The sequence below is a fragment of the Numida meleagris genome, chromosome 1, assembly GCF_002078875.1.
Source record: "Numida meleagris isolate 19003 breed g44 Domestic line chromosome 1, NumMel1.0, whole genome shotgun sequence".
NCBI classification, from domain to species: Eukaryota; Metazoa; Chordata; class Aves; order Galliformes; family Numididae; genus Numida; species Numida meleagris.
Genome location: NC_034409.1, coordinates 183,572,425 through 183,598,997, shown reverse-complemented (window position 1 = coordinate 183,598,997; position 26,573 = coordinate 183,572,425). Strand labels below are relative to the sequence as shown.

The 26,573-nt window shown below is 46.4% G+C and overlaps 1 protein-coding gene across 24 annotated transcripts; it reads left to right on the top strand.

The window, feature by feature from the left end:
- FUT4 (fucosyltransferase 4) lies at nucleotides 2-26,573 on the top strand. 24 transcript variants are annotated; one of them, XM_021381756.1, is made up of 6 exons: nucleotides 2-1,362; nucleotides 5,527-5,621; nucleotides 8,554-8,883; nucleotides 9,304-13,136; nucleotides 18,519-18,603; nucleotides 18,694-19,352. In XM_021381756.1, the coding sequence occupies exon 1, from the start codon at nucleotides 17-19 to the stop codon at nucleotides 1,235-1,237; it is 1,221 nt and encodes a 406-aa protein (XP_021237431.1). In that variant the 5' UTR covers nucleotides 2-16; the 3' UTR covers nucleotides 1,238-1,362; nucleotides 5,527-5,621; nucleotides 8,554-8,883; nucleotides 9,304-13,136; nucleotides 18,519-18,603; nucleotides 18,694-19,352. The 24 variants fall into 24 exon arrangements, with proteins under 24 accessions (XP_021237431.1, XP_021237411.1, XP_021237427.1 ...); XM_021381736.1 differs by having other exon boundaries at nucleotides 6,424-8,883; XM_021381752.1 differs by having other exon boundaries at nucleotides 2-4,992.

Below are 26,573 nucleotides of genomic sequence, written 5' to 3'. Positions count from 1 at the left end.
GGGAGGACGGGCCGGCATGGCCGGGAGGGGCTGCGGCGGCAGCAGCTCCCCGCCCCTGCCCGGTGGTTCTCCGCCGCCGTGCGCCGGGCCGGGCCCGGGGGTGGGCGCTGAGAGGCGGCGGCGGCAGCAGCAGCAACAGCAGCATGCGCCGGGCGGCCCCGGCCCCGCGGCTCCCCCGGAGCGGCAGCGGGCGGCCTCGATGGAGCCCGGCTGCCCGCGGAGGTGGCGGCGGCGCTGGGCGCTGCTGGGCGCGCTGCTGGGCGCCGCGCTGGCGCTGTACGCCTGCCTGCGGGAGCTGCGGCGGCGCGGCTCGGCGGCGGGCCGGCCCGAGGGCGAGGTGACCGTGCTGCTGTGGTGGGAGCCCTTCGGCCGCCCCCGGCGCACGGCCGACTGCCGGCGCTACAACATCACGGGCTGCCGCCTGAGCGCCGACCGCGGGCGGTACGGCGAGGCGCGGGCCGTGCTCTTCCATCACCGCGACCTGGCGCTGCACGGCGCGCAGGGGCTGCCCCGCGGGCCCCCGCCGCGACCGCCGCGGCAGCTGTGGGTGTGGATGAACTTCGAGTCGCCCTCGCACTCCCCCGGGCTGCGGGGCCTGGCCGGGATCTTCAACTGGACCATGTCGTACCGGCGGGACTCGGACGTCTTCGTGCCCTACGGGTATCTCTACGCGCCGCCGTCGCCGCGGCCCTTCGTGCTGCCCCGCAAGAGCCGGCTGGTGGCGTGGGTCATCAGCAACTGGAACGAGGAGCACGCCCGCGTGCGCTACTACCGGCAGCTGAAGGAGCACCTGCCCATCGACGTGTACGGGGCGCGCGGGCTGGCGCTGCTGGAAGGCAGCGTGGTAAAGACGGTGTCGGCCTACAAGTTCTACCTGGCCTTCGAGAACTCCCAGCACACCGACTACATCACCGAGAAGCTCTGGAGGAACGCCTTCGCCGCCAGCGCCGTGCCTGTCGTCCTCGGCCCCCGCAGGGACAACTACGAGCGCTTCATCCCCGCCGACTCCTTCATCCACGTGGATGACTTCCCCAGCCCCCGGCTGCTGGCCACCTACCTGAAGTTCCTCGATAAAAACAAGCCCAGCTACAGGAGGTATTTTGCCTGGCGGAGCAAGTACGAGGTCCACGTCACGTCTTTCTGGGACGAGCATTACTGCAAGGTTTGCGAGGCCGTGAAGACGGCGGGGAATCAGCTCAAGACGGTACGGAATCTGGCCAGCTGGTTTGAGAGCTGACGTTCCTGAGGTGTGCTTGGCCGGCTTCTCCCAGCAGTGAATGCACCGAGGTACAGGGAAGCCCCGTGAGACCTCCTGCCTGGCAGAGGCAGTCCGTCCTCCGTGAGAGAAGCATACAGATAGAGGTAAATAAAAAAGAAGATTTTTATTGCAGTGCAAAATGAAATTACAGAGAAGCATCAGGCAAAAGACGATTCTGCAAGAGCAAAGGTAAACTTTCAGAAGTCGTGCTCGTCTGAAACCTTCGCAGTTGTTCACAGAATAACCTATGCCAAGTCCTTCAGCGCTGCAGCTGGAACCAATTTTGTCAGCTATGACAGCTTCCTGGACCATGAAACTTTCTTCTGCGTATGGGGGATGCATGATCAGTGCTGGCTTTCTGCATTCTAAGGACAAAAGCAAATATTTTCAATGGTGATTATTATGAAAATCAAAGCTATTTGCTGACAAATGCTGAGCCGCAAGTGTTGAACATAAGAACGTGATGATACGGTAGCACTTTTTAGCAGTGTTTTAAATTGCAGCAGCCAATTAATAATTCTTTGAGCCAAATAAAAATTGCACGTAGGAAAAAGTGTTTGGAAGGGTCTGAGTGGAATGAACAGCTCAGATGGCAGAAAGTATTTCTTCCAGCTGTGAGCACAGTTGTCCTGTTTGAAAGCGGAGAAGAGCTTCAAGTACAGGAAAAGACAAGGCAGAGAGAAAGCTTGAACATTTCCACCCTCCTTTTATTCAGGAATTAGAAAATGTTTACAGGAGACTGCATGTTTTTCTCTGCAAAATTGCTGCCATATAGGAAAAAGCAGGGAAAGGCTTAGGTCGGCGGGGGTTTTATTGCTCTGCTGAATCTGTACACAGAAAGGCTAACTTATTTCTGTAATACCATTCAAGTGTCCTATTGTATAGCGAGTGTTTAGATTTATGACGTGCGTTTGTAACAATTCTGCCAGGTGACAGGCTGCACAGAGTGCCACTCTGCTGTGTGTAAAACAATTATGGCAACAGAGGTACCAAAGTGCAAGTCCCAGATCGCTACCTCCCAGGAGGAGAATTACTGTAGAGAATAAGGTCTAAACTGTTGCTAAAACACAGGTTATGTGAAGGAAGTGTACGAAGAGGAAGGAGTTACTGTTTTTTAGCTTTGTTTTTGGGTCTTTTTCCACCTAATTTTTTTTCAGCCTGTTCCTAGAATTCTAGACTACCACTTCCTTGCGTGCTGTCTGCTCAGATCATTGTGGTTCTTCCTTTTCAGGCTGTCACGGTGGAATAAAGTCACGGGCACCAAACAGGTGGGGAAAGAAGAAAGATGCAAGTGAAAGCAGTGAGCTTCCTAGAATGTGTGAGAGGTATTTAGGTTCGAATGGGTTGAGGTTTAATTTGAGCAGGAAGGGAGGCCAGGTAGGTGCTGTTTAGACTGAGCAGCTGGCAGCCTACTGTATTTTAAGTTACTTGTGCCCCGTGATTAGGTAAGCGTGGAGCTAAAGAATATTGGGAAAAAAAAAATCTGTAATAGTGTTAAAGCTCGTGAATAATTTTGCACAGATTTACTGGGTTGGAGTAGCTCGGAAGCTCCTGTTTTTATTGCTTTCTGCTTTTGTGCAGGGAAAGATGGTTAAAAGCACTTCGTGAACATGGCTGTTGTTTGTGCCAGAGCTGCCGTAGAGATTTTATCAGGAAAGCAGAGAGGACTCAGCGCAATGCAGGGTGTAGTCGGGTGTTCCCGGTGCTGCATTTTAGTTTCAGCAGTTCTGAAGGGGTTCGAAGTGCAACCACGCACCTCACTGCGTGATCATCTGCTTCTCTGCCAGTGGGTAATGCTCCCGTAAAATTGTTTTTGACTATTCTGAAAGTACAGTTCTGAGTATAGCATTAACCTAACAGCTGAGTGCCGGGACAGTAGAACCAGTGTCTGTTTGATTTGTCGTTTTTTCCTTTTGCTTTTTAACATAGTGCATGCGAGTGTATACCAAAACCTGATCTTCGAAGCAGTGAGAAGTCTTTGAAAATGCGCAGTGAAGATTGCACTACTTCTTATCAGTCTGCTCTAAATAGTGCTTTTTTTCCCCAATCCTTCCAAGTTTTTAAACATTTTCTGAAGGTTTTCAGTCACACCTCTTGGTGCTATCAGTAGTAATGCCACAGGCAGAAGATGAGGCTCCGGGAGCATGGGAGTTTCCACAGATTGCAACCGGTCCTTTATTCTCAGCTTCTCTTGCTGAAATTGTGGTGGGAATGCGTTTTGTGAGGTTCAGCAAACAGCCATGCAGTGACCAAAACATCATTTTTGAATGAGATGATCACAACCGTGCTCTATTTGTAAGGTTGAGTATTTTCACAAATTGTGTAACGAGAACTGCAGTGTTGTAATAATTATCGCAGAGTTTCATATTCCTTGCATAAGCATTGCACGCTTTTCCCGTTAGATTCAGGAGGAAGTTCAGACCTGGTCTACAGCTGCTGGAGTCAGTAGTGCAGCAGCTCTGTAAGGCCGACTTGGTTTTTGGTTCAGCCACTCCACAGGCTCACAGAACTACCCTCATAAGCGGGTGCTCTTAGAAGCTGAGGGCTGTCCTTTGTAACTCACTTTGTAGAGCCCAGGTTCAGTGATAAATATGAAGCTTGCCGTGGCAAATTGGATTGTAGATCGGGTACCAGACTCCACAAGACATTGCACGTGAAGTATGCAATCAGTCTATAAAAATTAAGGATATTTATTTTCCAGTCTAAATAGAGAAATCTGTATGGATATGCTTTTAAAAGCTGTATTATTCCATGCCTTTAAATGCTGGGGAGGAGGGAGAGACAGAGAAAGATCATGTTCTGTTTTTCATAAGGATGATTACTTTTTGATTATGGGTGGAATACAGAAGTGTGTGTGATCCTCTGACTCACAGAAGTATCTCAGGGAATTTTATACTGTAAAGTCTCTTAATCTTCACAGAATGAAGTAACTTTGTATTAATCATGTAGATTAACACTCAATAAAATGATAGAAAGGAAGTAGCATAAAATGACCCCATTTTTGTATTTCCTCTTCTTTATGCGTTACGAAGGGTAGAAAGCTGGTTTTTAAATAAAATTTCCTTTTGTCTTTGTCTTCCACCTCTTGATCAATAGAAGCGACTCATTACAGATTAGTCAGACCGTCTGAGGTTAGGAATGAAACCTGGTCGTGCCAAGGGAAAATATTTCCACAGGAGAGGCTGTGCTGGGTTATTTCCACTATGAAAAGGAGCATTTATTGAAGTTGGGTGACTGCTGGAAAAACGTCATTTCATTAAAAAAAAAAAACAAAAACCTGTACAAACCCGAAAAAAGAAAACAAACCAACAAGCTCTCTCTTGACCTACAGAGAATTTGAAAGTGCTCAGATTTTATTTCCCTTAAATTTCAAAATGAAATGGACTGGGGCATGTAGTATATTCGGCACGTAGTGCTACAGCCACTTCTAGCCATGGGTTTTTTGTGCTTGTTCACTGATGTCTTCAGCTGAGCTACAAACACCCCAAACCTCTCATTCCTATGCTTTCTTAACACTGATTGCAGCAGAAGTGATTGATGAGCTCTCTTTATCCACATTCCGTACCACATGATCATAGAATCACTTCAGGTGGAATGGACCATGCAAGGCCATCTAGTGCAAGTGCCCTGCAGTGAGCAGGGACACCTACAGCTCCATCAGGGTGCTGAAAGCATGGGTGGTTTGGGGTAAACTTCAGCATTCCTCTTGGAATTTCCAGCCTCTCCTGGGTGTGGTAAGTGCTACAGGGCTCTCTTTTTTTTCCTCGGGTAGTTTATGCTGTGTCACTGCCCCGTTTTGTAAGGAGAGCTTAAGCCTTGTTTACCTGTGCCCATGAAGGTCGATGTTTATTTGAAGGTTTTTCAGCCGTGATTGGGCTCTGGGTGGTGGAAACGGGTGGGAATATTTTTCTGCCAAACATTGGGTACCATTTGTTCACGCTTGTTTGCTAACTTTTAAGTAAGATGTGAGTTACACCCGATTAGTTTTAAACTCACTCTTTATCCAACAATCGCATAAAATGGTATTTGTTTTAAGTGTGTAAACAGTCCTTTGTAGGAAGCAAAGGGCTGATTCAATCTGCAGGCTGATGTAGCGAGCGTAGTGACTTAGCATGGATTTAAGAGCTATTTAACTAAAGATAAATCCAGATCCCAGTATGCACACCTATTTCTAATCAGAAAAAAAACATTATTTGAATAACTCAAATATCACTTTTAACTGTTTAGCAGTTACACTCTGTATAATCCTCTTTCTTCTGTGCCGTCAGGTGATGAGGGATCCCTGAGGGCAACGTATCTATGTCCATTCCTATGGCAGGAAGGTGTGCAGTGTTCCGGAAGCATTCTGAAGCCACAAGCCCCAGTAAGTGGAAAATTTTGCCCTAAGAAGCCAATGCTTCTCTGAGCTGGTAAACTTCAAGGACTTTGGGTCCTTTTAAATGCATAATTGCATGGGTTAACATGTTGTGAGTAGAGTTAAAATCGGGCTATTTTAGTAGCACTTAGGATTTTAATTATATTCCTTTAATAACTACCAGAAGACTGCAAAATTTGAAACGTGGAGCATGATTTGTATTTTCCCTTTATTTATTAAACCATCTTTTGAAGTTAATCAACCCATGGCTTGGCTGTAAATGTTATGGAAGACAGTTCAGCATTTATGCCCTCAAATTCACCGCTGGAGTAGAGGATACTCTAGGTGTTCTGGATGATGGGACACTGAATCCAGGAAGAAACGGAGCACTAGCAATTTATTTCTGAGGATTATTTTATCAGGTAGCCTTGAGCATTTCCAGTCTTTCATTATCTCAGAGCTGGACTATGAGCTCAAATGCTTCATTCATAGAATCATCTGAGTTGGACAGGACCCTTAAAGGCCATCTTGTCCAACTCCCCTGCAATGAACAGGGACACATACAGCTCCATCAGGTGCTCAGAGCCCCATCCAGCCTGACCTTGAGTGTCTTCAGGGATGGGGCATCCACCACCTCTCTAGGCAACCTGTGCCAGTGCCTCACCACGAAGTATTCATTCAGCAAGTCTATGCTGTGAAAAAAATGAGTTAAGCAGAACAGAATTTGTGCTGGGTTTAGGATCCTGTTAAGCACCATTGTGCATATTCATGGAAAAAAAAAATTGCAGGCTCACTGTTCTGTCTTTTGCAGTGACTCTGATGAGGAATGTTTCCTGCACTGAGTCCTTGGAGGAAGATGACAGCCTGGATGGTGCTGAGTTACTCTTCCTTGTCATTCACGGTGGCTTTTTATTGTGAAGATAACGTGAAACATGAAAATTGCTGCCGTTATCTCAAATCTAGGTTTTATTCCTATGTTCAGATATTGAATGTATTCTACCATTTTAAAAGCACCTTAAATAATAGCAAGAATTTAAAAAAATGCATTTCACTGATGTAACTTGAAAAGGAAAGTTTGGGATTTATAGCCCTGAGCTAAGAATCAGGAGGTTTTTCCTGTATAAGATTCCACTGTGGCTGTGGACAGGTTGTTATTGAATATAGGGCTGGGCTGAAGCACTGAGTCCTGTCTTCTCTGAGCTTTGATTTAGGTCCCGTGGGACAGAACCTCACTTTTACAGGAGCACAGCTGATTCCAGACAATACTCAAGGCATACAAGGCTGTATCTGCAGCTCACATCTCAGGCTTCATCTGCTTGTTTCTACCTCTGCTCCTGCAAGACAAAAGGAACCAAAGCTACCACCAGCTCCTCTGGTTCTTCTACTGCAGTCTTCGGTCCTTTTGCCATCCTCTTTCTGGCTGGTGCTCTTCATGCATCGAGGAGGGTGAAGATGGAAATATCTGTGAGAGTGAGTGCGTGTGCAATCTCCAGAGAGAGCTGAGCGTGCAGCAGAGAAAGGAGAGAGCTCTTCCTAACCATACACTGCAATATACAACCTTCTTGAACCTTCTGATAGAAGGTGGTTGGAGACAAGGGGAGGCATGGGCTATTTCAGTCCTTTTTGCACCTGGAGAATTGCAGGTTTATCTGGGATCATGTAGGAGAGCTCATAGCCTGAGGTCACCTCTGATGACACAACTGCCTTGTTGTGTTGCCTTGATGAGCCTTTCAAAATGGCACACACAATCCAGCTAGAGCTATGGTTGCTTGCTGGAAACTCTCATGTCAGCCACTGTTTGGACACTGCTCTCACTGGAATCAGAATTCCACTCATTTTGCATCTTCCCTGCATAATGGATAAAATTAGTCATTAAAAAGGCTGCTTTATTCCAAAACACAAACAAATGAGCATTCTGCCAAGTTTGTGTAAAGTTGTTGAAGTAACCTCCTCCTCCAAGTTATGACTGTTCGTCTTATTCTCATCCTCAAAGGTGAGTATTCAATTTTCAATAAAACCTTCATCGTGTACTATAAAAACTGTCAGAAAGGGCTGGGAGAGCAGTGCTCAGTGCAGGAAGGTGCAGGGCAGAGATAGCAGCTGAAATATTCACTTGGACAGCCCCAGTTAAAATGGAAAAAAAAGTGTCTGTTTCATTTGCTTTATTTTTTATTAACTCTAGAGGGAATGAGGTTTCCCGAACCTTTGCAGATTCTAGCAGTCTCTTTGTGAGTCCCACTGGTAGTATCCTTCTGCTTTGGAGTTCACAAGTAACAAGGAATATGAGGTCAGGCTTCCAACTGATGGAAACCAACTTGCCCACCTCTACCTTCTAAGGTGCTTCAATTCCTTCTTGGGATATTATGTACTAATTACTAATGTTTTCAGAAAGCCATGTTGAAGAAATAATTGTAGGTGTATAGAAGATGCCACTAGTTTGGTTTTGAGATGTAATTTTCCCTTTAGATGCTTTGCCTGAAGTTGTGTTACAGCTTGTCGTTACAGTTTGGTCATTTCTACCGCTGCTAATTAGGAAGTTATTAAAGTGAGGATCAGTCTACAGGAGCTGATGAGTTAATAGTTAGCCTTTTTTCTTCTGCACACACCTGCGTGGAAGAGTGGAGATGTGGCCTCCTGCTCAGCACCAAGGGGACAGGAAGGCCTGCCTTCTAACCATAGCTCTGCTTCATCGTGGGCTGCAAGTTACTGAGAAGCAATAGTGAGGTACAGCCGACAGCTGGTTTGGTCTGAAGTCCAGCACACACCCCAAAACTTTCTCTCCTTACCCCGTTTGGGTGGGGTAAGACAAGTCCCACACAGCCCTTGCAGCAGTGATGTGTGGGGCTCCAGGGACAGACCCCTGCTGCCTGCTCTCTGCCAGGTGACAGCGTGGAAGGGATGGAGTGCTGAGAGGTTCTGATCAGTGCTTCTGTCCACACAGTATTTTCTGCAGCTTGGGACAAACAGAAGGACATCACCCAGGCAGTGAAGGAAATGTGTTAAGATGAAAAATTTGCAGAAACTTGTAAAGCTGATGAGCATCTCCTGGTGACCTGACCAGGGCTGGGAGGATTCCCCTATGATCTCACACCTGGGAGCAGTTTCATCCTGCACAGACAAGCATGACATATGCTCTGCTCAGCCTCTGCACTGAGTACCAGTAGGACCCTGGAATCATAGACTCGGAATCATTACTGTTGGAAAAGACCTCTAAGATCATCTGGTCCATCTGTCAACCCATCCCCACCCTGCCCACTCACCGTGTCCGTAAGTAAGTGCCACATCTACCTGCTTCTTCCAAGGACATTGTCTCCACCAAATCCAGCAGGGCACTGAGCATCAAGCTGAGGTTCATGTCTGCTATCTCAGTCCTCCCTTCTGTAAATGTGTGAGGCTTCAAGGCGTATGGTAGTTCCCCAGCACTAGTTACTGACTTGTGACATACTCTGGGAAAAATTCTATTCTCTCCACTGCCTCAGGGAAAGAAGTGACTTTAATTGATCTTTTTTATAGCTAATGGTCTTACAGCTGCATGAGCTTTTAACAGCTCTCTGATCATTCCAGCTGGCTAAACAATGGGCATTTTAAACAGTGTCTGCAAGTGGTGGGACAACTGGATGTAGTATTTAGGTACTTGGATTGTTGTTTTTCTTTCTGGGCTTAAATGTTTTCTCTGTTTCTGTTGCTCTAGGGGTCAATTTATCTCCTCATACATTTATCTGTTACGCTCCTGCTGTGGGCCATCTCCTGCATCTTGCTTTCATTGCCCTCTTAATGGGAAATGGGACATCAGAAATGGGCTACAGGAGCACCCAGGGGCAGCTCAGTCTGCTCTGACCGGTCGTGATATTCAGCACTGAAAATCTGTGTCACGGAACAACTGGTATGTGCTTGGCTTTCTTAGTTTGGTGGTCTTTTGGGATTGCGCATAGGCAGGCTGGGGAGCTGTCATTTGGCTGGGAAGTGAGGGGAAGTGAGATGAACAGAATGATGTATCTCCTTGCCTTAATCATGGCTTAACCACGCTCAGAGAGCTGAAGAGCTTCTGAGACAGCCAGTGTTTCTAAGTGACAGATTGAGGAGCCAGACCTGCATGTACAGCTCAGCCCCATGAGGTGCCAGGCCTGGTCCTCTGGGGCATCCTGCTGCCCTCCATCTTGTAGCTCGTGTAAGTACCTGAACAGCGTTTGTGGTGTGCTGCCTCTGTGCAGAGAGACACCGAAAGCAATGACAGATCGTATCTTAGACCCACATCCTTCAAAAAACCCAAGCGAAACTGATGATTTAGCGTGTTTATTGATACAGCCTTTGTGAGGCCTCAGGTACCTCAGAAAGACTTTTGTACGTCATCTCCTGTTTACTTACTTGTGCATGACCTGATCTATTTTACAAAAGCAGCTTTAGGGAGGCAAAGTGCCCTCCTGTCCGAAGAGAAAGCAGAGTGTCTTTTTCCTGGTGCTGAACGCTGGTGTTCGTGCAGGCTGCCAGGAGAAATCTGCCCCTTTGGGATATTGGTGAACCGTGTGCTGCTTCCACTGCTCTGCCCACACGTGTCCCGTGGATTCCAAAAGCCCACAGTGATGTGGGGCTATGCCAGGTGTCATCAGCTCTTGTGGAAAAGCTTGCTTGCTATCAGTCTAGACTCCACTCTATGCTAGAAAGCCAGCACTTTCAGCTAAACTTTTAAAAACACATACACTTTTCTATGTTACATTTGTCTATCTTAGTCTGGAATGGGATCACTGTTTTAAAGAACACTGAGATAACACCATTAATGCGCTAGTGCACTGCACTGCTTCTGCCTACCTGATTGTATGGTGGTCTGGCATCTTTGGGGCTACCACAGAAATGGGGGAAATAAGGGAACTGAACAGATGAAACAGTTTAGATGAAGAGGATAATTGCAAGTGGGTTATCTATCTAAAGTTACACAAACCCAAGGTGGCTTTGGGACCTGCTTCCTTGTAATCCAGTGGTTCCAGTATTACTTCCACTTAGATGTTTAAATTAGACTCTTTGAGCTTCAGGACAGATCAAATGTGAGCCCCTATGCTGAAGCAGGGCTTGCTTGGCAAGATAAGCATGAAGAGTGGATAACAAATTTCCTAATGGCCCTGTTACTGCCCATTCCATCCCTGTGAAAGTGGAATTTATGGCTTTCTGTGCTTTCAAGCTTGTCTTTCTGCTCTTCAGGTGAAGCCAGAAATTCTAACTAATTCTTATTTATCTATAGGCTTTAATGTGCATGGATGCCTATGTTGATTCCCTATGGCTTACCTGCTGGCTTGAGTTTGAAGTTTGTTATGAAAGAGCAACATGTGCATCATTTCTACATAAGACAAATGTGTAATTTTGCTGCAAGGTGCTTTGGCATCAGAGGTCCAGCAGACAGAGCAGAATGCTGTGCCATTTGTACCCAGATGATTATGCTTCACTTCTTGAAACTGTCTGCAGAAATCTGTCTTTGCTTCAGGAAGTCAGTGTGCAGAAGCTGACAGTACTGGGATATCAGCTTTCCCCTTCTGAACTGAAGAAGTGCCTGTATAAGGCATTATGTAGGTGCTGTAGTGGGGGCAAATGAGTGGGGCAAGGAACAGGGGGGAACGGAGCATGACTGGTGCACTGGGCTGGCATTGCTTCCTGTGATGCCTCCATGCAGCCCTGCATGGATGTTCTTAGGAACACTGAAGTTCTCCACTGCTCTTGCAGTCTAGACATACCCAGACACGCGTAAATACTAAAGAAAAGTGGCCCAGATGACTGATGGTATCAGCATGGCTTGTGTCTGGGCAGTCATCAGGAGCCTGAATCTGGCCCAAGACCTTAGTCAGACTGTCACTGCAGTGAGGGATCTGACCACATCGTCCCTCCTGGATTCATTCATTTCTCATGGTGCTCATGGTGTATTAAAGCCTTCCGTATTGATCCCTCTGAAATGCTACAGCCGGATGAAGGGAGAAATCTACATTAGTTTCGGTGGCATCCAGTCTGTCTGGTTTTTCCAGAGCAAGATAAGAAACATTGCCCAGGCAATCTGCTGTGCTGTGGGGATATTGAATTTGCAGGGCTGTCAGTCATCTGATTTCACAGGTACTGCTTCACTCTGCTAAAAGAAAATAAGTACAGTTACATCTTGGGTTAGTTATTTTTCAGCTTTAGGCTAAAAGAATTCATACCTTTAGTGGAAATGTCACAGAGACATCTCTCTGCTCCAGCCACCACACAGTCTGCTATGAAACACGAGATGGATATTGGAGGAGTGTCAGAGTCCATGTCCAGCCCTAGCATTTTTCTTGGCTGATGGAGCCTTTAGTCTTCAAAACTTAGAACCATATTTTTTATATGGTTTAAAAACAAGGGCTTTTGTTCAAGTATCCTGCTGTTCTGGGATGCAGCTTCTCCATGGCTTGTAAGGAAATGCCTCAGCATCAGCTGGTACTGAGATGTCATTCTTCTCCCAAACCAAGCTGAGGTAGAATGCAGATAATGTACCTTTGAACTTAAAGCATCCTTTACAATGTTAAAGCAGTGCGGATGGCAGCGTGGAACGTCTCCACCCGGTTGTGCACTGCAGCCCCATGTGCATGTGCTCACAGTGACACTGCCCACAGAGCTGTAGGGGCAACAGGCAGATGGAGCTCATGATCCTTTCAGTATCTAAAGTGGGGCTGTGTGAAAGAAAGGGACAGGCTCTCTAGCAGGACCTCTTGTGATAGGACAAGGGGAAATGGTTTCAGACTGGAAGAGGCAAGATTTAGATTGAATATAAGGGAGAATTTTTTTACACTAAGGATGGTGAGGCACTGGCACAGGCTGCCCAGAGAGGTGGTGGATGCACTGTCCCTGGAGACACTCAAGGTCAGGCTGGATGGGGCTCTGAGCACCTGGCTGAGCTGTGGGTGTCTCTTTGCTGCAGGGGAGGTGGGTTTGATAGCCTTTAAAGGTTCCTTCCAACTCAAATGATTCTATGATTAATAAAGTGCTATAAGACCTGCAAGGAAAAAGCTACCGTGGTAATGCAAAGCAATTGACGGTGGAAACATCTCTTCACCCAGCACTCACCAAAGCTCAGGAAAAATCTGCGGAGAGCTTTTGATGTATCATCCTATGCCTAAGTGCTGTAGTTGTCTACGTGGCCACCGCAGCACTTAGCGTGGGGGCACAGCCCTGATGCAGCCTTTGCTCTGAAAGCAGCAGCAGTGAACGCAGGTCAAGCTGTTCCTTACATGTGCTGCATTTACATTGCTTTAATTTAGTAATAGGTTTACATATTCCCAGTGCTTTACGTCCCTTTGATCTTTGGAATCACAAATTGCAGCACAAACAGAACAGAGTTGGCAGGAAATTATGCTGTGTCGTGTTCCTGTGTTTGCAGTGAGCATAACCACATGGATTTCATTCCTGGTGGACCTAAAATCTGAGAGCCGTGGCTGTGGAGAGAAACTGCTACTTGGGAATAAAAATAGCCAGGCCACTTGCTCTGCTCCTGCTCTATCTTCAAGTGGAATTCCCTACAAAATGCAGGTAACGAGGTATTTTTGGTAACTTTTGAAGCAGATACAAAAATGGAATCAGTGTAACATCACAAACACCATTTTGTGGAATGCTTTAAGTGCGTGCTGTTCTGTCTTTGAAGGGCACCTGCAATACCGTGACCCGACTATTAGCAGGAGCAATGCTCATCAGCGTAGGTTTTTAACATTTTAGGAAATTCTCCTTCAAACTAACGAAGCAAAGAAGCTGATAGTGTCAGAAAAGAAGACGACAGGTTCCCATTCCTTGCAATATAGATGCAGCCTGTACAAAGGCAGAGCAGCAGGCTGGGTGCAAGCAGAGAGGCAGGCAGTGCTCTGTGCTGGTGGCAGCCATTGCCCCCCATCCTTGCCCCAACTATTACATATGTTTTGGGTCAAATGAAGTGTTGTCTTTTTTCCTTTCTCTCTGAAAATGGTGTTCCTTTTTCTCTTACAAGTTTAATAGAGCATTAATTTGCCCTCCCATGCATGGGTATCCAGAGCACAACCTCAGAATAATGGGTTGGTGTGAACAGAAGGAAACATGACCCATGCAGTTAAGATCAACTTGCCCTAATCCTCCACTCAGCCTTCCTGTGCCTTGGAGAGAAAAATGCCCTGAAGAGTAACACGAGAACTGGCTGATGAAACTCCCTGCTAGCAATGCTCTTCTTTACAGGAAGGGTGGGCTTCTAGCCCAAAAGTTGCTATCAGTTTTAAACACAACACTGAACAAGAGAAGTCACAGGCTCTTGGGTCACCCACACCGCACCCCAAGGAGCAGTATGGGTGTTCTGAGTTTAAACTGGCTGCTTGGATTTCGTCCACACCCTGCAGCGGTTAGCATCCCCGAGAAGAGACACGAGTGAGGGCAATTACAGAAGTGAAATTTGGTCCCACAGCGTCACTGCTGGGAAAGCTTTAGGACCACCCTAGATCTCTTGTGTTGCATGGCCTCAGCAGCACTGGTTTTCATACCACAGGCTTTATTTGGCAGCAGTTTTCTGGCCTGGCTGCAGATTACCTTCTGCAGCTGTGATCCAGCCACAGAGATAAGCACAGATAACAGAAACAATGTCTACACTGAAGAAGGCACAGCTGCAAAAGCACCGAGGGCGCTCCCCTTGCTCAGGTCAGGATGCTGAAATCTTTCTGCTTTGTTTTGCACTTACATTACAAGCGGCAGCAGAGTTCCACCAGTCGGGCACACAGATAAGTGGTCCTTTCCAGAATTCAGGAACGTTATCTCAGTGCTTTTCATGCTGCATTGCTGCCAGAGGGCTCTCAGCCAAGGCCAGGATTCATCTGAATACTGAATGCTTTGTTCCGCTGCACTTCCTCGGGTCAGACAAGAAGCAAATAATCAGGTCTCTATTCAGTGGCAATCTGTTTTCCTTAGCAGGTATTGGAGAACATGCCCACAGAGACTGAGATCAAAAGGTCTGACGACCGTTTTTTTGCCAAATCTTAATCTAGCCTCCAGTATTTTTAGTGTAATTAAAGTGCTAAGCTTCTAAATGGGAACAGCTATAAGCACAGTTTACCGTGTTAGTGTTTCACCCCAAATGGAATGTATGCCCAGGGATACACAGAAATATTGATTTCCTCTGTTTGCACAACACTTTATTTTGCTTGCATAGCAGCCATGGAATTGCCCGTTCTTTCATTGTTACATCGATGGCGACAACTGCAATGGGCTTGCTCTTGAAAACTGAATGGTTCCCATTAAAAGCCCAACAACCTGGCTCATTTTCACTGAGTATCAATAAACGCATTTTACTTGCTTGTCAGTTCTCCAGAAGTATAGCTGATGCCTTGCATTTTGCAATCCTTCAGATTTTTCTATCTGTGCATTAACACACACAAATGAGTAAGAGCTTGGCTAGGGCTGCCTGTGTCTCACCTCTGGTAGCAACATGATGATTTGCATGTGTTGAAAAAGAAACCGATCGTACTTCCTGAAACCTAAAATAATTACAGAACCATAGAATATCCTGAGTTGGAAGGGACCCACAAGGATTATCGACTCCAACTCCCAGCTCCACAGAGCACCACCCAAAATCCGAACCCAATGTCTGAGAGTGCTGTCCAAATGCTCCCTGAGCTCCAGCAGCTCGGGGCCGTGCCCACTGCCCTGGGCAGCCTGTTCCATGCCCATCGCCCTCTGGTGCAGACCCTTTCCCTAACCCCCACCTGCCCCTCCCCGACACAGTTCCATGCCGTTCCCTCGGGCCCTGTCGCTGTCCCAGAGAGCAGAGCTCAGCGCTGCCCCTCTGCTCCCTGTGAGGAGCTGCAGCCGCCATGAGGCCTCTCCTCAGCCTGCTCTGCTCTGGGCTGAGCACAACAGGGGATCTCAGCTGCCTCTCACACCCCTCGCCCTCCAGACCCTTCCCCATCTTCGTAGCCCTCCTTTGGACACTCTCTAATAGTTTTATGCCCTTTTTATCCTGTGGCACCCAAACCTGCATACAGTGCTCGAGGTGATGCGGTGACAGTGCAGCATAGAGCGGGACAATCCCTCCCTCTCCCTGCTGTAACTGCATCTGAAATCTCAGATTTTGGACATTTAGGATTCAGCACAAAGCAATTCACACTCAGCCCCCCCGTCCCCGTCCCCCCCCCCCAAGTTGTGGGTCCCCGCGGCGCCGGGCACCTTGCTGCTGCTGGGCGTCGTACATGCGGATCTCGAAGATNCCATCCATCACTCCATCAGCACAGAGCCTGGTTCTGGAGTTAGGCAGTTTGGCACAGCCCAGTGGTGCTGCAGATCCCTGTAGCCCTGGTGCTCTACAAGTGGGCTGCGGGTATGTCAGTGTGCTAAAGTTACTGCTCGTAATGAAGCCTGTGATTCCTTGGTGCAGGGAGGACATGGGATCAGGTAAGAGCATTATGTCCAGTGGGCTCTTGCAAGCACAGGAGGGAGGAGTGCAACAGCTTGGCTTCCCATCAAAATTAATATTTGTGCATAGCCTGGGACAGGCAGCAAGAGGTTTTAGCTTCTTCTCTCTGTCAGTTTTCTCTCTTTGAGCTTCTTTTAGATGTGTTGTGTATTGAACATCTGTTTTGTTGCTTCTTTTGTGTCACTGCTTTTACACTGTCCTGGCTTTGGGACATTAAAGCTTTTAGTGAAGAGCAGGGTAGGGCTGTGCTTTGGTGCTCTTATGCATTGTTTCTTTAGTGCCTTGAATCTTTGTAGAATCATAGAATCATTGAGGATGGAAAAGACCTCTAAGCTCACCTTGTCCAACCATCAGCCCATTCCTGCCATGCCCACACACCATGTCTCTCAATGCCACGTCTCCACGGTTCTTGAACACCTCCAGGACGGTGACTGCACCATCTCCCTGGGCAGCCTGTGCCAGTGCCTCACCACTCTTTCTGGGAAGAAATTTTTCCTAATTTCGTACCACCCCTGGTGCAACTTAAGACCATGACCTCTTGTCCTAGACAGGGTATTAGTGTCTGGATGGGAAGACAGAGTCAATGCTGGTGCTTATTAGCAGAAAGTAAGAGCAGAGCCAGGCCTATTTCCCTGCTTGTGCAATCCTCCATACGGTGGAAAGCAGATCCAGATAGAACAAGAACAATATGGTTAGTGGTAGTGATAAGATGTAAAAATGGAAGCCCTGACCCCCTGCCAGCCACTGCCATTAGTGAGAGGTTCACTGTACATTCCTCTAACTGCAAAAAAAAAAAAAAAAAAAGAAAGAAAAGAAAATAGCTCTACTAATGTGGGGGAGACTCACTTGTAACTCTTGAAAGACATTATTGTAGTAAATACACAATGAATGCTGTGTTTTATCTGTGCTGCACAAAAATGCGTACAAAGAATGGATATTTATCAGCCTTTAGCATAATTTATCCATGCTGCTGCAACGACTTATTTTTAGGATGAGATGAACTGTGGCCTATATCTTCCCAGTAACTAGAAAAGGAGCCTAAAACGACCATCTCAGATGCTAGTGTCTTTGGGAATCACTTTTGTTATGCTCTTCTTCCTTAATTTAGTTTTACAGTTAGGCTTGGTTAGAAAAAGTTATCCATAAACCAGGAGGCATCAGATCCATTATGCCAAAAGTACACTGGAGCCCGAGAAGCAGCTTCCACCAACACTGGCATGGGGAGCGTCAACACTGGCTCCGAAGTGTGAGTGTGCAACGAACTGCCTGGCTTTGCTTAAACAAACTGCAGGTAAACTGCAAGAAGGCTCATAGGCAAGGCTGTGTCTTTAGTTCTCTGTCTTCTTCTCTGTTTTTTGTCTGGCATTGTCAGAGCAGAGCTGATAACAGGGTTGTTTAAACACATCCCTGTTCATTGCAGGGGAGTTGGACTAGATAACCTTTACAGGACCTTCCAACTCAAATGATTCTACGGTTCTCTGATTACATGAGTGATGCAAAGTGTTGTTTTCTGATGTTGGCATTTAGCATTAGGCATAGAATGCTGTAAAAAAATTGATTTTATAAAAATAAATCAATTCAGTTTTATAAAAACTAAGCACCGCTTTTGTCCTCTGTTTGTAAAATAATTTATCTTTTACATTTTTTGAAAAAAGAATTAATAGATCATGATGCCATACCAGTCATCAGGCCAACTGGGACATGTTTAGTAAGATTAATGTTGCCTGCTGATCCTGCTGGCCAAATGAAAAGCAGTTAACTGTAGTGAACCTTCAGATTTGCTATTCATTTTGCAAAACCAGGAGAACTGGAAGACTGTAGTACAGTCTGAACTTCACCAGTCCCACGGGACCCAGTGAACAATTTAATGCTTATCTCCATATTTCCATTTCCCCTCCACTTTTTCCACCCTGCAGATGGGCAGAATTGGAAAATCAGCAAAAGCAGAGAGGCTGACTGTTGTGGAAGTACCATGGGGCGAGAGTGCCCTGGCTAATAGGGGCTTTCTATAAGACACAAGAAATAACAAGATCTGATGTTTGGAAACATCATTCCCCTATTCTTTCATCCCACTGATGAAGCAGATGAGAGCCCTGACCCTCCCCTGGCGCTCCTCACATGTACAGAGTACAGCTGGCCACTAAGGTATATTTGGTTATGGAAACACAACCAAATGTTGAATTTGGGTTTTTTCATGGAAGTTTATCTGTACAGTGAACTTTGCTGAGGTGATGGTGAACTGCAAGTTTGTGTCACATTATCAAGCACCTGTGAATACAGGGAAACCTCTGACACTCTGATGGAGAGGACAGCTCACAACCCCAGTGCAGGGAAATGAGTTATTTTCCATTGCTTACAGTTAAACTCAGGAATTGTTAAGCAGCGGTTGCAAACCACCATCTGTTTTCCCAAGGAAGCTCAGCCTTGTCTGCTGTGCAATATATAGAAAAAAGAAATGTATTTTTTGCTGACTTTGGCTTGCTCATTGACAGCTGCTGGATGATTGCTGCTGAAGCTACGACACCTGACAAGCAGGCAGAAATTGTAGGTGACAACAAATGGGAAAATTCACAGCAGGTACGTGGGTAAGTGGTATCGCACTGCTTTTAACAGGCAGGAGTTAATTTTTTATCTAAAACATCAAGGGATGTGTCTGTGCTCCTCCAGCTCCATGTTCGTGGCGAAACAGAAGGTGGCACTCCATGGTTGTACATGTGCTCTGGCTCTGGTACACACAGCGTTTCCAAAGCGAGCGTGCATGTTGCCACAAGCTACAACTAACGTAAAGCAGGAAATTCCATGAACACCTGGATCTGTTCGGGCTTATCCTCCTGAGAGCTAAAAGACCACGTTTCTACAGACGTATACAGAAGGGTTGGAAAAAGAAGCAGCAGTGACTATAGATTACGTGATAAAATCCTCCTGAGGATGCAAGTGCTTTGGTCTAAGCATGGAATTATTGCATTGAAAGAGTCTCTGCCCTGCACATGTGTAGCCATTCGTAGACGTTAAACCAGAACGGATCGCCGGGAACCTGTGGGTGATGGCCATATCCCAGTGACCCATTACAAGTTGTTTGGGATGATTAAGTTTTTCTGAACAGCCACTTCATTGCTCTTTGCTGTCTCTGCATTTGTTTCCATAAAGTCAGGAACCTACAGGTGTATCAAAGTGAAATTTGCTACAGTTGATACTTCTTCGACATTTTCAATCACAAGAAATTCAGCTGAAGCCAATGGGATCATTCCAGAGAGAGATCAAAGTCATGCTGTGATATCTAAAAATGCAAATTTCTATGTGAATATGAAAGAGATGTAAAATGGAAATGGTTTCCCGTTTGATGTATTTCAAGAGTCACCTTTCTCTGGTGAAATTCAAAGGGTGGTAATGCGTCAGTTTGCATGCCTGTGCTGCTGGCTGTGCGTTGCTGCAGGACTCCTGCTGCGTGCTGCTGGGGCTCCCAGCACTGCGTGTCTGGGGACCATGCTGTTTGCAGCAGACACATCTCCTCCTGTTCCTTAAGCATCAGTGACCAGGGAGCTGTCACATTTTACGCTAGTGAGGTATAGGCTCTTATCTTAGGGATTCAGAAAGCAGAAGACACTTCTTCGACTCTCCTTGCAGGAAATGAAGCTCTTACCTGCTGTCTATATATAAACTCTTCTAAAAATTACATTTTTTTTTATTACCTAGAGTGGCACTGAGGCGTTTTTTAAACTAAAAGAGCAGAAATTTAGGTTAGATGTTAGGAAGGAATTCTTAACTCAGAGGGTGATGAGGCCCTGGCACAGGCTGCCCAGAGAACTGTGGTGCCCCATCCCTGGAGGAGCTCAAGGCCAGGCTGGATGGGGCCCTGGGCATCCTGAGCTGGTGGGGGGCAACCAGCCCGTGGCAGGGGGTTGGAATGGGGTGGGCTTTAAGGTCCTCTCCAATCCAAGCCATTCTATGATTTTATGATTTCTATGATTTTACATTTGGAATAGTTGGATAAGCAGCTTATATGTCTTTGATAATGTACTTTTGTTATGATGTAGGAGGCAGTGGTTGTAGATGCTAAGCTCTTCATCCCTTTTTTATTTTTTGAAGTGCCTTGTCTTTTTCCTTTGTTGTGAAAGGCACTGGCCTCTATTTATTTATTGCTTTGTTTGTTTGTTTGTTTGTGCCAGCTCCAGGAAGGAGCAATCAACAGGGCAGATGTGATACCTACCATCCTCATAGGATGTAGAAGTGGAGCTCATAGAGTCATTTATGTTGGCAAAGACCTTCAAGATCACCAGGAATAACCATCAACTTGCCCTACCAAGACTTATCACTAAACCACGTCCCTTAGTACCACGTCCACATGTCTTTTAAATACCTCCAGTGCTGGGGACTCCACCTTCCCTGGGCACTTCCGTGAGTAGCCTGACATAGTCCAATGGTCAAAGGTTGGCCACACCATACAGAAAAAGCCATGCGTACCTTGGGTTGCAATTTCTTCTTAAGCAGCTCAAAATTCTTTGTTGTGCCAAGATGGACACTGTTCTCCTGCACATCAGTTCAAGCTCCGAACAATTTTCCTGAGAGCAACAGGGCATCTGGATGCTGCCTGAAATACTTAACATGGTGGGTGCTGTGAAGAGCAGGGTCATTGTTGGAAGAGTGTTTGCACGTAAAAGAAAGGTACGTCAGACGTGAGCAGTTGTCATGACTTTAATTAATGACTGCACGTGTCCTAATGCCCTTCACTCATCTTGTTTGCACTGCTTCTTCCATTCACTGCTGATGGCAAAGTGGTGTGCATAGAGAAATGGCAATGCTTTGTGCTGATGCTGATGATAACTTTCTTCTGACTTGTCAGAAGACTTGACAATCATGTGATTGGAGAGCTTGTTCTGGCTGCAAAAGCAGTCAACAGGGTTTGAGCTGAATGGAAACAATGGGAGATGCTCTCTGTTCCTCCATACTACATGGATAGAAGGAGTTAAACATTCATTTTCCAAAGCCAGGCTTCATTTTACTTTTTCATATTGTAGAAAACTATTACATGTTCATGGATTTACCAGCTTTTTAAAATCATCTTTGTTCCAGTTGTGTTTAGCCAGCTTAATACCTCCTAAAGTACTCAATTTTGTACAGTGCATACTTAGTTTTATATAGAATCAGTACTTACTGTTGATAACAGGCAGGGAAAACAAAGACTGGAGTAGCACCATACATGGTAAAATGAGATGAAAATTGAAAAAAAAAAAGAGCAAGAGAGATGTCATGCAGGTAAAAATAGGAGAGTTTAAGAGCTTTGCTACAAATCAGCAGTATGGAAAAGGCAGAGAAAGTGAACGCCTGAGGCTCCTAACTACGTTATTTTCTTTAAAAGCAGTGCCCTTATTTGGGGCACTGAGAACTGGGAGATGACCCCTTATTCCTCACTCCAGGCATGCGGGCAGGGTTATCCAGGTGTAGAGACGATGCTTTCCGAAGTCAGGCAGTGCTATGAAAGCCTTGCTTGGACATGGCTGCACCCAGTGCCGGGAGATGCAGCTGCAGATCTCTGGCTGTGAAGCCCTGCCCTGCTCTGATGTGGGTCACCATCCCCATCCTGCTGCTGCTGGGTCATAGGATTAGATAAGTTCTGAAAAATAAAGATTAACTGCTGGAGCTGCCAGTCTTCAGGGAATTATAGAATTGTAGAATCATTACAGTTGGAAAAGACCACTAAGCTCATCTAGTCCAACCCCAACCCATCCCCACCATGTGCACTAACCGTGTTCCTCAACGTGACATCTCCACGGTTCTTGAACACCTCCAGGGACGGTGTGTCAACGGTTTACGGGCGTTCGGCCCGGTTCCGTGACAAAGGGGACAGGGGATCCACGGGTCCACGCCCCAGGAAAAGGGAAAAGGGGAAAAGGGTAAGGAGATGGCCCTGAGAGCAAAGAACAGCGGCAACAATCTGAGGAGAAACAAACTAATTTACTAAATAAGATATCGGAATGCAAAACAACACACTATAATACAATATAATTACAATTTAAGCTGATAAATCCAATGCAGAGAGAGAGAATGTCCCAAAATCAAGGTAGGCCTTACTCTACTACCGACGATAAGACGGCTGGAGAGCGAGGTGCTGCCAAGACAAGAGATGGCGGAAAAAGGGACGAGGTCTCGTGATCTGCAAGTTTTTATACTGCGAGCTTTTATCTTTTCCCTCCGGCTGGAAATGGTAACAGAGGAGCAAAGTACCGTGGGGACTGTAGTAGTCCTTCTGTTCTGAGAACCAGGTATATCCACTACATGATGTTATGATGTGGAATATCAATAACCGAAAATCACAAAACCATGACACGGTGACTCCTGCAGTCATTGGGCAGCCTGTTCCAGCTGTGCTCAGTTCTCTCTTGACCAAGGTGAGGCAGCTCATGGAAGTGACAACTTGTGTCTCGTGTTGGAGGAAGTTGCATTTGAAGAGGAGATTTTGGAGTGCATCTCCTGGCCTTATATTTCTACAGAAGAGCAGAACTGGAGATCTGTCTGAAGTAGTCAGGAAGGAGCCAAGCATTCAGTGGGATTTCATATCAAATATCCCACACTGTGAGGCTTCTTGGAGGTGCCTGTGTTGGCTTAGCGCTGTTTTCCGGTTTCAGTGCTTTATTTCAGCCAAGGGCAATACTAAGTACTTGCATTTCCCTGCCCATTTCATTCAGCAATACGTGAAGACCTTTTGTACGCTTTTAAAATCCAAAAAAGGCCGCAGCATTAATGAGTGTCGAAAGAAGGCAGCATCCTCTCTGCCTGCATCCCTCTCAAGTGCTGTATTGACTTTCAGAGGGCTCCTCCCAGGTGGGAAATTGTCCCAGGCCAAACTGGTTAAAAAAAAGGGGTCAGTCTTCTCTAAATCCTCTCAGAAGATGCTGTGTGGGTGATGGAGCACTGGCACAGGCTGCCCAGAGCCTGCGGAGCCTCCTCCTTGGAGATCTCCCAAAGCTCCTGCCAGAGCAGGGGGTGGGCCGGATGGACCTGGAGCTCCCTGCCAACATTATTCTGTGATTCTGTGATCTTGAAACGTGTCTTCATTGCATTATCACATTTGACAGCGTGGTCTTGGAAGCTAGTGGTGGCATGTGACGTGAGCCTTCGCTCCGTGACTCATTTGCTGATGCCCATTACCAAGCATCTTTTCCAGGTTCAGCTCCTGTTAGAGCTGGACTGATGCAGGGTGGTTCAGCTGCTTTTGGCTGTGTTTGAAGTAGGTGCTTGCACCTCAGCTTCCAGGGTCAGAGTGGCCATGAACTAGTTACCCCAAAAGATCAGGTTTTACTGAGAAAACCTGTCAGAGTTTAGAGTATATATATATATATAGATAGATAAATGGAGTATCATGCTTTTTTAACCAACCTCATGACTGGTGCCCTCCTTGCTTACAGAAGTCAGTGCCCGGCTTGGTGCGTATGCTGCATTGCACAAATTGTTCAGGCTGCAGGAGCTGGAGCAGCCAGTGGTGCTCCCATGGGCAGTGCAGCAGCAGGGCAATTTGGGCTTGGGCTGTTCTGCCTTCCATTTGTATGGGCACCAATCGGCTGCTTTTGAAAAAAATACGGCCTGGCTTCTGTCCCTTAGGGAGGGAGGTGGAGAAGGAATGAAGCCTGGCTTTCTGGCAGCTTGGAGGCTGGAAACCCTACAGCAGAAAGGCTGGGTATTGGTACCAGCACCCTGCAGGAGGGGGCTGAGTTTTGCCCTGCAACCTGCACTGAGGTCTGTGTGCCTGGGGCAAGGCTCTGATCCGAATTGGGACTATCTGGTTTAAAGCGAAAGGAGGTATTTTTGTGCAAGGTGCAGCTGGTTCTTCATTTTTTAGAGTAGTGGACCTGCAGCAGGCACAGAGGCTGCAGTGATCACCGGGTCCTGCTGCACACATCTTCTATCGAAATATATCTGCTTTTCTTCCCCAGAACAGCAATACATTTAGTGTTCTACATTTGTTCCCTGTGCCTGGCAGTGTTAGCATCACACAGGTCTCACTCTCATGTGCTTCAGCTCCCTTCACATTGGCAGGATCTGACCTTGAGCTGAAACACCAGTTTATTTGTTGTGGTCCATTTAGGGAGAAACCTTCAGCCCTATCATGTGGATATTGTTTTCCAGCTGCCATCTGGTATGAAAAGTAAGTCTATAAAGACATGTGGAAATGAGAGCATTTCTCATGAAGAGAACAAGCAGTTAAAATCATCAGTGAAATTCAGTGAAATTTTATGTCACATAAGGACACATTCAGTAGTCCTGTTCCTACTTTGGTATTTCTATTCATTTCTGGCCCCGGTACATTCTGAAACTCTGCACATACAAGGTGCATTTTGACCTGATACACGTATGACTGTTAACACTTGAGTATGCTTTGTTTTATGATCTAGTTATAATGCAGCTTGAGCAACAGCACTTCCTCCATAAAGGAGCACTGGAAACGTATCAGCCTTTCCTTCATGTAAGTCCAAGAGGCCTGCTGGTCTGCCAGGCATATTGGAGATTTAGGCAGGTAGAACTGAACCTGGTCCAGCCCTGTAAGCAGTGTTAGCTGCCCATCCTTAACTCACCTTGCTGCAAAGCTATGCTTTGTGAGCAGCCCAAAGCTGCTGAAGTTACTCAGTGCTTCCTCTTTGCTCTATCTGGACTAAGCTACTAACACGTGCCTCACAGAAGTGCAGCGAGCCTCATATCTCAGCACGTCCTGATGCAGTGTTTATTGGTGGTGTTGCCTTTGAAATACTGACCATTTAGAAGTGGATCAACCATACAAATAAATGTTTCTCCGTCTTCAAAAATGAACAGGTTCTTAGCTATTTGGATAATGTATTTCCTCAGTGTGTCAGAAGTAGGAAAACACTGTTTCTATGCTACTGGTGCACTAGCTGTAAGTCTGGCTTCCCTCACTGTTTTTTTTCCATCTTCTTTGCTAAAGAACTATCTGTTATCACTGTGTGAATTCAAACACCAGTGTAACCATGCCACATCACTAGGTTTGATGCAACCCATCACTGGGAAGCCCCACTACTGGAGTCTACCCATTTGTTCTGATGCCTCTCTATGGGGACACAAGTGCCCAGCTCCAGCATGGGCCAGATGCAAAGCCAGGTCTGTTCTTCAGCCCTCCAACCACGTGTGGGGATTGTGCAAGCAGCGGGAAGCACCTGCAGTGGGAAACTGCCATCTCGCATAGAGGCACTGCCTCCTGCACACTGGTGGGGTGGTATGGCAGTAGGGCTGGGGCCTGGCACAGTGACCATGCGAAGCCAGGGATGAGGCTTTAGTAGCACATCAGAGGCACTTCATCACAATCATTCTGAATTTAAATTCCTTATCGCACAGCTCCCATCGCTTGAGCTGGCTGCTGTCGGTACAGACCCCTCGGAGCAGGAGGCTCTGCAGCGGGGCTGGTGGCCCACCTGGATTCCTGCACGGTGAGGTAAGGCTTTCCAAACACTGCTGCTATTATCGCTGCCTCTGCCTTCCTTATTAGGATAGGCTGGGGTTTCCATTCCACCCCAACTGCCTCAGATGAATCAGGCCATCACTAAGCCTGAAAATCTGCAAAACCTGCAAAACTGCAAAATTGTTCCAGTAAAACTTGCATCTGACCCAAACGTTTGGAAATGAGTAAAAAGGAGGGAGGACAAGGCTGCAGACACAGCATGGCCCAAATTACCTTCCTCCATGACTGGATTTGACAGAATCATAGAATATCCTGAGTTGGAAGGATCATCGAGTCCAACTCCTGGAAGTATGACACCATGAGGAGACTATGGTGTCCCCAGGGAGATGTCACCTCGGGGGTTGGAGAGGTCCAGGTCTCCCTTGGGCAACTCAGTACCAGACAGATCTGAATGGACTGGAAAGAGTCCAGTGGAGGGCCACCAAAATGGTGAAGGGACTGGAGCACCTCTGCTATGAGGAGAAGCTGAGAGCTGTTCCGCCTGGAGAAGAGGAGGCTCGGTGTGATCTCATCTGTGTTCATAAATACCCAAATAGAGTCTGCCAAAAGGTTGGAGCCAGGCTCTTGTCACATGTAGTATAAGGGTAGGTTTAGGTATTGATGTACTTACACATTTTCTATATGTGACATTTGTATGCAAATTACTGTGAAGAAAAGTGTTAAATAGTAGAGTTATGTTTTTAAATGCCATATGTTAGTATCATTCTCTTTTGGAATGTAACCAATAATTTATTGATAATTGTGCTACATAATATTTTATCACTTGTAGGTGCTGTCTTGATAAAATGAAATTTTAGTTTCCTTAATCAATGTGGGAAATGGGAAATATGTGCAAAAACAAGAGTGTTAATTTTTGGTGTCTCTGCTGGAACAGAAACAGAACTTTCCTACTGATAATCCTCTGCTGTTCCAGTTGGGTATGGTTGTCCTTTTTCACTGTCCTTTTCCTGGATATATATGTGTAGTGTCAAAAAAGTGACAGGTGTCACTGTGAAGATGGATGAAACTCTTCCAAGTGTAGACTGATTATTAACTGCCTATGAATTGTTGAGCATTTCCAGAATAAAAGTGCTATTTAAATGTG